Source organism: Micromys minutus (assembly GCF_963924665.1).
Source record: "Micromys minutus genome assembly, chromosome: 2".
NCBI lineage: Eukaryota > Metazoa > Chordata > Mammalia > Rodentia > Muridae > Micromys > Micromys minutus.
The window spans coordinates 70823902-70834366 of record NC_137971.1 but is presented as its reverse complement, the minus strand read 5'-3'; the positions used below and the strand labels follow the sequence as shown (position 1 = coordinate 70834366).

At 47.7% G+C, this 10465-nt stretch overlaps 1 protein-coding gene across 2 annotated transcripts; it reads left to right on the top strand.

Moving 5' to 3' along the window:
- Nucleotides 1–1489: 1489 nt before the first annotated feature.
- Nucleotides 1490–9755, top strand: STX4 (syntaxin 4). 2 transcript variants are annotated; one of them, XM_080911348.1, is made up of 11 exons: nt 1492–1834; nt 2022–2123; nt 2203–2302; nt 2443–2517; nt 3309–3379; nt 6061–6169; nt 6241–6317; nt 6523–6660; nt 7531–7641; nt 7712–7810; nt 7894–9753. In XM_080911348.1, the coding sequence occupies exons 1-10, from the start codon at nt 1805–1807 to the stop codon at nt 7793–7795; spliced, it is 897 nt and encodes a 298-aa protein (XP_080767474.1). In that variant the 5' UTR covers nt 1492–1804; the 3' UTR covers nt 7796–7810; nt 7894–9753. The 2 variants fall into 2 exon arrangements, with proteins under 2 accessions (XP_080767475.1, XP_080767474.1); XM_080911349.1 differs by having other exon boundaries at nt 1490–1834; nt 7712–9755.
- The last annotated feature ends 710 nt before the right edge of the window (nt 9756–10465 follow it).

Sequence of the window (10465 nt, the reverse complement as noted above, 5' to 3'; positions counted from 1 at the left end):
TTCTCCACATTATCTTCAGGGGACTAAAGCAGGCAGACTGGGTTTCTGGAGAAACCCACCAACACTGCATTCCCTGTGTGGGGCAGTCAGGGTCAGATTATCCTTACTCCTTTATTCCCAATCCCAGGCAAGTGGCCTTCTAAAGGTGAAAGGACCAACACCCCACACATGGGATCAGACAGCATGTGACAGTTTCCAGTCTTGATGATTTTCCCAAGCCTCTGCAGTCACCCCTAGTTCAGAGATGGAAGATTAATGTCCAGAGACAAAATATGACTCTCCAAAAGTCCAAAGCAACTCACCAGAATCAGAGAGGGGCTAACTTGTTTCTTTTATTGAACTTTCTCTCAGGAATACCTGAGAGGAAAAAACCTATTTTTAGCTGTTCTGACACCTGCTGAGGGACTTGGGGGAGGGTGCTTCTATACAATGGAAGCTCTACAAGTGCATGGGACTTTGGTCTATTGGTCCTTGATATGTTTCCAGTACGTAAAACAGTATTTATTCCATAGTAAGTGTCTGATAAATGTATCAAGTGAATATATTTCCAAAGGGTCAAAGTTGGGAAAATGGCACAGTGAGAGAAGTCTAAAGATCGGGAAGCCACGGGCTTTAGTTGCAGATACAGGAAAGGTTAATGTTCGGATCAAATCTTCTTGGGAGGGGCCTATTATGTGCCAGCTACTGAATTTGGTGCTGGGGATTCCGTTAAAGAAAAGCAAGTCATGCTCAGACGTCAGTTGTAAGGCAGGGCTGCGGAGGTAACAGTACTTTTTTTTCAGTCTAAGCTGCTCTGAAATCATCTGGCTGCTCAGAAGGTAGAGAGCTCAGCGGGACTGCAAAGCTCATGCAGGGCACAGGCCGCCCACCTGTCAGAGGCTGTGCCAGAAGGACGCAGGGGAGCAGCTGGGGAGCTCCACCTTGGCTGAGGTCACTTCCCACCCCCAGATTCTCTGCCTACAAAACCCTGCAATTCTCTGACGCTGTAGACTTATTATTTTCTGACTTTCAAGGTCTCATGATACTGACAGGCCCAAATGCAAGTCTTCACTTTGCCCACGCCTTAGGACCCAAAATTAAAACAAAACAAAACAAAAAGTGAATTCTACAGAGTATCCTCAGTCGGTGGCTGAGAGTAGGCAGTGTACCCTTCCCCACCTCTAAGAAGCTGTAGGGGCACAGCCCAGACGCTGGGGTGTCGGGGACGTCGCGAGACTGAAGTCCGAGACGTCGCTGACAGCGCCAGAACACGTGACTGGCTGTCGCGTTGCAGCCCGCGGAGCTGGGCCCGGCCTGTCACGTGATGAGGGGGCGCCATGGGGTGATGTGAGATACCAGGCTCTCAGACTGCGTGCAGATGACGCATTCCCAACCCTTTGGGCAACTAGATTTCAGTTCCAACATGAGATGTTCCGGTAAAGGCGGGGGTTGGGAGGCGGGCTCTGGAGCCAGGCAGCCTCGCTTCCGTTCGGCTGCAACTGCTTCCGACCTCCGCCTTTCCCTCTAGCGAGGACGAGTCAAGACCTTGTGCGCATGCTCGGAATCATCCCCGAGGGGCGGGGTTGCAGTTGCGGGAGCAGGATGGGGGGAAGAGAAGGGAATTCCAACCTGTAGAACTTTGGGGGGCCTATGGTTGGGTTCTCCCCACGACTGTGGATGGTGAAAGGGGTGGGGCCTTTGGCGGCTCCTGAGGGTATTGGAGTTCGCAGGGTGAGGGGGGGTGTCAAGTGTGAGAGAGGTGCACGACTTCCAAATTTAGAACCTTGAAGCCCTTTGGGCTTAAGGCCAGGGCACTCCGGCCACCATGCGCGACAGGACCCATGAGTTGAGGCAGGTGAGAAACTGGGGTCGTGAAGACACTCTGGAATGAGGGAAAGTGGGGCCGGGCGGGCGCGCTGGAGTGAGGTTTTGGGTCCGGGACGGGTGGCTGATGGCCAGGAAGGAAAATCCCGGAAGCCCATGGTTCCTGCGGAACAAGAACCGCAGCGAGCAAGTGGTGCCAATGACTCCGGCCTTGGCAGGGGGATAGCATCTCAGACGATGAAGATGAGGTTCGAGTCGCGTTGGTGGTGCAGTCAGGTGCCGCCCGGCTGAGCAGCCCGGACGACGAGTTCTTCCAGAAGGTAAGGGTCGGGAGAACCGAGGAGTAGGGCGGACTAGAGTGACACTTAAGTCTTCAGCCCTCTTGGTGATCCTTTCTAGGTGCAGACAATTCGGCAGACTATGGCCAAACTGGAGAGTAAAGTCCGAGAGTTGGAGAAACAGCAGGTTACCATCCTGGCCACGCCTCTTCCCGAGGAGAGTAAGCGAAACCTCGGGCTCACGCACGCCAGGCTGTTGGATTATGGGAGATGTAGTTTTATTCAAGGTGCTGACCAGGGTGGGTTTGGTTTTGGTTTGTGGTAGAAGCTGTAGTTTGGAAGTGTTGGATTTCTCGTTTAGGCATGAAGCGGGGCCTGCAGAACCTACGTGAGGAGATCAAACATCTGGGGAGAGAGGTCCGGACACAGCTAAAAGGTGAATGAACTTTAAGGGACTCAACCATATCTTTCCCTTTGATTCAGTCCTGTTGCTGGTATATCTGGTTGTTGCATACAGTCAAGTGATACATCCAGGTCATAAAGCAAACCTGGGTCTAGGGTCTCTGTCATCAAAGCCTTTACAGAGCACATTATGGCCTCTCAGATTACTTTATTATTATTTAAAGTTTAAATTCGAAACTTCTTACTGTTAAATTTCTTTCAGCTCAGTGTATATTCTTTGAGCAGGTAGATGAGGGTTTTCTTAGGCGGTTTCTTCCCACTTGTGGATACCCACCGATGTAATTCAGAGAAAAACTTCTCTCAGAAGTCCAGAATTAGCCCCCTTCTCCTCCCTTCTCTTTCTCCACCCCCTCCCTCACTTCTTTCTATGTGGACCAGGCTGGCCTCAAATTCAGAGATCCATCTTTCTCTGCCTTTTAAGTGCTGAGATTTAGTTAAAGGTCTACTCCTTCCTTCTTTTTCTCCTCTTCCTCTTCTTCCTCCCCCTCCTCCAACATTATGTGTTACTACCAAAATACATCTCTGTTCATAGTCACTTTGTAATAAAAATTTATGAAGATAAGACCCTCCTTACTATGTAGCTGCAATGTAGATGTGGCCCTGTGTTCTGGTCCCCAACCAATTTTTTAAAATTTACTTAAATCTTTTTATTATATGTCTTACATTTTTATTAATGTGCTCAATATGTAGATCAGGCCAACCCCAAACAGAATTCAGCTGGCCTCCCCAACAATTTTGTAAGTCTTTCTCCATCTATCCTCACAGCCATAGAGCCCCAGAAGGAAGAAGCTGATGAGAATTATAACTCAGTCAACACAAGAATGAGGAAAACCCAGGTGCGTTTCATTTTCCTAGGACTAAGGAATTTTGTAAAGTGTTGCCTAGGTTACCAAATGGTGGCTGTGCAGGCCTTGGAGAGCCTTGATTCTGGGGTCTCTGTCCTAATGTTCTTCCATATGAAGAAGCTTATGCTCAAGACAGAAAGAACTGGGTGTAGGTAGAGAGTTTTCTGTGTCAGACATGACTTAGGTGAGACACATACTTTCCCAGAACTGAGACGGGGAATTTGGGCCATTTCGAATAAGAAGCAAAGATATTTCTCATGTAGGACTTAGTGCTTTATCATTCTGCTCAAGAGAAGAAGAGACAGAAATAACAAGCAGGGCTGGAGGGATGGCTCAGGGCTAGGAGCACCAGCTGTTCTTCCAGAGGACATCCTTGGTCCCATAGATAGAATCCATGAGATGAAAGGGTGGTAAGATGGATCAGTGGGCAAAGGTGTCTGCTTCCAAGCCTTGTAACCTGATTCAGCTTCTGAGCCACACAGTAGGAGGAGAGCTAACTCCTGCAAGTTGTCCTCTGGCTTCTACATGTGCACCCTGAATATATGTCCTCCCCATGCCCACGCTAGATAAATAATGTATAATTTAAGGCGAGAGAGATGGAGTCACTTTCTCAGAGGAACTGAATTCAGCTGTTTCAAGCACCCATGTTAGATGGCTCACAGTCATCTGTAACTCCAGCTCTAAACGGAGGCCTCTGACCTCAAACACCAGCACTACTTACATATGAACATGCACACACAATTAAAACTAATAAAATATTCAAAATCAAAAAGTAATCATAATTAAAATCTTTATATATTTTAGAAAAAAATTTACATATATAAATATATAAAAAGTGAATTCTGGGGCAGCAGTGAAAAGGAAGTCATATTAGGCAATGTCTTAGCAAAGAGGCTTTCTGTGATTTGACTGGGCCCCTCTGGGTGCTTAGTGAAGAGTGATTGGGATTTCTGGAGGTCAGGCTTGGAATAGCTAGGGGAGTTTGGGCATCTCTAAAGGGCACAGGAGCAGGAGTTCCGGTGAGCACTTGTGCTGTTATTGATGTGAGAGGACCTTGTTACAGTAGTGGCACGGTGACACCAAGGTACGTGAGTGAACCTGCAGTGTGTGTACAGCAACACTGATAACAGCAAACCTTCAACACATGCACACATGCCTGTACGCCCTCTGAACTAAACATTCTACCCTTGAGGCTTAAGTCTTATAGGGCAAGACACCAACAAATAAGTTCATTAGTTTTATTTTTACTTACTGAGACGGTCTCACTAACTAGCTCTCACTGGCCTGGAGCTCACTGTATAGTTAAGGCTGCCCTCAAACTCAGATCTTCTTGTGTCTGTCTCCCCAGTGCTAGGATTAAAGGCATAGGTTACCACAGTAGGCTTACATTATTTTATAGTCTAATGAGTAGTAAGAGACAAAACAGCATAAAATGAGGGAATGTGCTGACAGGGAAGGAATGTAAGTGATGGAGAGGAGGTGAACTGTGTGGTAGAGTGTGTGCTTAGCATGCTCCAGGCCCTGTTTTTAATCACCAGTGATGCAAAAACGTTCTCTAGCTTTTTTTCTAAATGTGTGAATGGGGCACACGCACACCACAGTGCTCATGTTGCGGTCAAAGGAATGAGTTTCCATCCTTTCCCCTTGCCAAGGTGGGGTCTGTGACTGCTGCTGCACTGTGACCCTCTTGCCTCTGCCTCCCAGATGCCTGTAGGCATGCTGGGATCACAGAGGCACAACACCACATCTGGCTTTTGATGGGTTCTAGGATCACTGGGTGTGAGTTTTCAGACTTGCACAGTTGTATTTTTAAAGGCTCAGCCATCTGCACAATCCCACCCCACAACAATTAAATTTAAGTAAGGGCTGGGAGTGTCAGTCATATCTAGCACACCCAGGGCTCTGGTTCGATTTCTACCACCACGTAAGACAGTTAGCCTCTTTTGGTGTACACAGGTGATGCTAGCAGGCTAGCCTGGGCTATATGGGACCCAGTCTCAACCTAAATAATAGTAATAATAATTAAAAAAATAAGATCAAAATTAAAAACTTAAAAATAGTTGAAGCTAGACATGGCCTGTAAATCCCAATGCTTGAAAGGTAGAGAAAGATCAGGAGTTCAAGACCAGTATGAGCTACATGAAGCCATGTCTGAAAACCAACTAACAATCAAAAAATAAGATGAGGTTAAAGACACGGCTCAGCAGTGAAGAGCACTTGCTACTCTTCAGAGGACCCAGGTTCGATCCTCAGCCCCCCACATGGTTTCTCACAGCCTTCTATAACCCCAGTTTGAGGATCTGACACCTGGCTCATAGTCACCAGGCACACGTGATATACTGATGAGCATGTAAGCAAAATACACACAAGACAATACAAATTTGGAAAAAAATAAATGAAGACTTAAGGGTTCTTGAGAATGAACATTCTAGGCAGAAGGAGTGGTGTGCCAAGGCAGATACGAGCATGTTTTGTTGAGGGAGAAACCACTGGGTAGGAAGGAGGTGGTAAGGTGTGGGTAGGAAGAGGCAGCTATGGGTGTCATGGGGCCCTGATAAGACATTTGACTTTCTTTCTGAGGAGTGAGGGAGTCTGCCAAGACCACAGGTGGTTATGGCACCACTAGCTCATGGCAATTCTTGCTGACGCCCAGCTAGACTTTCTGTTCTTAGCATGGGGTCCTGTCCCAGCAATTTGTCGAGCTCATCAACAAGTGCAACTCAATGCAGTCCGAATACCGAGAGAAGAATGTGGAGCGTATTCGGAGACAGCTGAAGATCAGTGAGTTGGGGTACTTTGTCCTCAGGGTTTAGGGGTTCTGATTGGCTCTGAACTGGCCTTTTCTGTTACAGCCAATGCTGGAATGGTGTCTGACGAGGAACTGGAGCAGATGCTGGACAGTGGGCAGAGTGAAGTGTTCGTGTCTAATGTGAGTGGCCACAGCCATCCTTCCTCTGTGGGCTTTCCATCTTTGAGTCCTGGTTTCTTTGTATGGAAGGCAGACCAAGGCCCAGTCAGGAATGAGTTAGAATGCAGGGTTTGTAGGTTAGAGGGCTGTTGGAGAAGCTCAATTAAACTTTTGACCCAGATGCTGATTTCCCTGTGACATCTCCAGTTCCCGGCTGTTTCCCCAGATACTGAAGGACACACAGGTGACTCGGCAGGCCCTGAATGAGATCAATGCGCGGCACAGTGAGATCCAGCAGCTGGAGCGCAGCATCCGTGAGCTCCACGAGATCTTCACTTTTCTAGCTACGGAGGTGGAGATGCAGGTGTGTGCCCGGAAGCCCTGTGTAACCTTTAGTCCTAACCTTGACCTGGAGCCAAGACGCTCTCCTGGGCTTTTTTTATGCTCTTCCAAGCTTGGGCATGCTTCCAGGTGGCCTCTACTTCCAACCTTAGCCAAAAGCTACTCACAGCTACTTTTGTGGCATCCCACCTGAACCACCAGTGTGTACCTCACCTAGGCATGGCCTTAATCATGGCTTCTCTTCCTGTGACAGAAGTCCAACTAATGCTGTTAGAGCTCCTGTGGAAAGCTGTCCCTAGAAGGTCAACCTTCCTGTCTCTCCTAGGTTAGAATGGCCCTGTCCTGACCTTCTGAGATAAACTCCACAATGTTATGGTCATTCTCTTCTGCAGCTGGTAGTCATGGGAAATCACTGTCATTCAGTGGGAGTACCAGCACCTAAGCTGGTAGTTTACTATCTGTGGACAAGGTACTGGTCCTGTGAGGCCATGGCTGCAGGCTTCCACTGCAAATGGAGGTTGTATAGGACAATGGAACAGAGGGGACAACCTGATGGGGTAGGAGCCAGAAATGTTACTGTCAACAGCTCCTGTCCTGCTTTAGCTTTGTTAGTGTAGCTTTTGTCTGCCGATAATGTCTCGACTAGTGGCGTATGTCTTTAATCCCAGCACACGGGATGCAGAAGCAGGTAAAACCCTTGAGTTCTAGGCTATCCTGGTCAGCAGGTAGAGTTCCAGGACACCCAGAGCTACAAAGAAAAACCCTGTCTTTAAGCACCCCCCCAAAAAAAAAAAGAATGCCCTGGTTATTTTGTGCTGGGGTGGACAAGTAACTGTTCTCACCTCTGTGCCTGGTTACCCCTGCCGCCCCAACTATCTCATTCTCTGGACAGGGGGAGATGATCAATCGCATCGAGAAGAACATCCTGAGCTCAGCAGACTACGTGGAACGTGGGCAAGAGCATGTCAAGATAGCTCTAGAGAATCAGAAGAAGGCGAGGAAGGTAAGCCCAGCCTCTTACCCCAGCCCTGGGTATTCCACAGAGACTTTCCATGACCCTTCCTCTCCCACAGAAAAAAGTCATGATTGCCATCTGTGTTTCTGTCACTGTTCTCATCTTGGCTGTCATCATTGGCATCTCTATAACCATTGGATAATGTCACATGTTCTCGGTGAGATATGGTGGGCCTGCCCCATCCCTGGCAAGAGCCTTCCCACCTCCTGTCAGACCCATTTCTTTCTCCTTCCCTTGCAGGCACTGGGAGAAACGGAGATCCAGCATTTATGGAGGCAGGGCAGGCCTCCAGCTGAACCCATCCGGCCCTTGTGCAGAAGGGCATATGGCTCTTCCTGGGTTGGCAGCTGCTCATTCATGGAGTCCTCCCCTTTAGGTCATCGTGCCTGGGAGAAGGTTTTCAATGTCCTGTTTGTCTGGGACACATGGTTTTGTACAAAATTAAAAAAAAAAAAAAAAAAAAAAAAAAAAAAAAAAACCAACAACAACAAACCCAGAAGCTTGGAGCCAGCTGTGCTTGTGTGTTCCTGGAAAGGCTGGCCCAGGCCTCCAAGTACGCATTCTCCTTTCCGTGGCCATTGCTGATGACAGCTCAGTCTAGCAGGCTCAGATCAAACAAAGAGCATCCAAGGGTGGGTGAGGTGGCCAGAGAGAGACAGCACTCACAGCTGGGATTACATATCCCTAAAGGGATAAGCTGGGACATGGGTGTAGTTTATATGTGAGAGATACTGGGGAATTTCTGAGACCAAGAGGAAGGGACATCTTGAGAAACACTGAGGCAGACAGGAAGAGCAGTTCTCAGTGGGAACAGTGTGTGTAATGTCAAAATGTAATGGAGACAGGTAGCATACAAAATTACCTAGCAGAGAAGCCAGCAGGCCAGGTCCCATGATCAGAAATGGGCACTGCCTTTTGTAAGAGGAGTTCTTAGAGACCCGTCACCCCATAGTGGCTATCTGGTTTATGGGGATTAGCAAGTGGAAGCAGGCAAAGGAGCCTGAAACCTGTCTTTTTACAAGGCACATGAGCTACAAGCCCTGATTGTGTTTCCAGACCAGCCTGGTCTACATAGCATATTCCAGGCCATTTAGGGCTATATTGAAAGGCTGTCTTAAGGATGGGGAAGGGAGAAATGATTGTGAAGCCTGGCATGGTGGTGCACCTTAATCCTAGCACAAGGGAGGCAGTGGGTGGATCTTTGTAAGTTCAAGGATAGCCTGGTCCATTTAGTAAGTTACCGGACTACATGGAGAAACTCTGTATGTGTTGGCATACATGCATACAGAGGTCAACTTTGGGACACAGGCTCTCTTCTGCTGTGGGTTCCAGAGTCAAACTCGGGCTGAGAGGTTTGTATGGCAAATGCTTATACCCGCTAAACCGTCTTGGTCTCCCCTGATTCTGAATTTTGAAGAACTTCTAGTCCAGGTGCCTAGTTTCTGGAAAAGGATATAGCTTTTTCCTAAGGCTACATGGGTCAGAAGTGAGCTGCCCCTGGCCCAGGCTTGTTTAGTCAGTGGCCTTTGGCTTCTGTCTCCAAGACTCTTCATCCTACTCTCAATTCCATGAGACTCCATGGTCCTGAAAGGGCTAGATGTGTCAGGCTAGTGCACTCCCAGACTATTTCAGGAGGGACTCCTGCCTGCCTTCATTTGGCCAGGGGAGACTATGCCTCTTGCTGTCTATGCATGGGATGTATGTTGATCTCAACTGGGAAACAAATGGTCAGCTAGCCTAGGGTTTTTCCTCCCTCAGCATAAAGTGGCTCATTTTAGGAAGTGGCTGTGGGCTGGGCATCACTTGGAGTCACCAAACGCACCCAAAAGTAGTAGAATGACTGTTCAAGAGAAAAAGTAATGACAGGTGTGTCAGCCACCTTTGTCTGAGCTCTTACACTGCCTTCAAAGTAAAACACAATCAAGACACCAACTGACCTGATACAGATCTTGGACATTGACATCTGTGCCACTGATATCTGTCTTTAAAGTTTATTATTAATTTATTTATTTGTGTATATGAGTGGAGGTCAGAGAATGACTCAGAAGACTATAATTTTCTCCTTCCGTGGGGTAGGATCCCATTAAACTCAAATCGTCGGGCTTGGAGGCAAGCATCATTGTCTACTGAGCCATTATTTATGGTCACATATGATGGTGTATGCCTGTAATCCCAGAACTCAGGAGGCTAAATCAGAAGGCTCACTATGACTAGTGTGAGTTACTACGTAACAAAACCAGAGGGCAAGCCAGGGCTTTTCTTTAAGATTCTATCAATAAACAAAAGGGGGTGACATGGCCGAGCAGACCTAGAGGCTGGAGGATCAGTTTAAGGTCATTCTTGGCTTGAGGCTACCCTACCAAACATGATCTCAGGGCTATAGGGATACAACTGAAACGGGCTTTAGCAAAAAGTTCAGTGACTGGGCAGATTACTTTCTGTTAACCTGAGGCCAAGATCAGGTCCTTAGACGTCTCATGAGGCAAATATGGTGGAGCACTCCTGTCATCCCTGGAGAATTCTGGAGGAGACAACAGAGTCCCCAAGAGCCTGAGGGCCAGCTAGCCTGGTAAACAAGAGACCTTCTCTCAAAGAAGGTCCAAAGAACTAGTCCTTGACCTCTATGCTCACTTGCACATATATGAACATGCATGTGTGCACATATACAGTCATCTTTATGACAAAGCCATACCAAGTCTACAATTCTTGCCTTTTGTAAAAAGCCTTCATAATATCTCCTAACAAAGCTGTTCAGTCAAGGTGATTCGGAAAAAAAGGGTTAGCAGTCGGTTCTCTCAAGAGTCAGAGACAC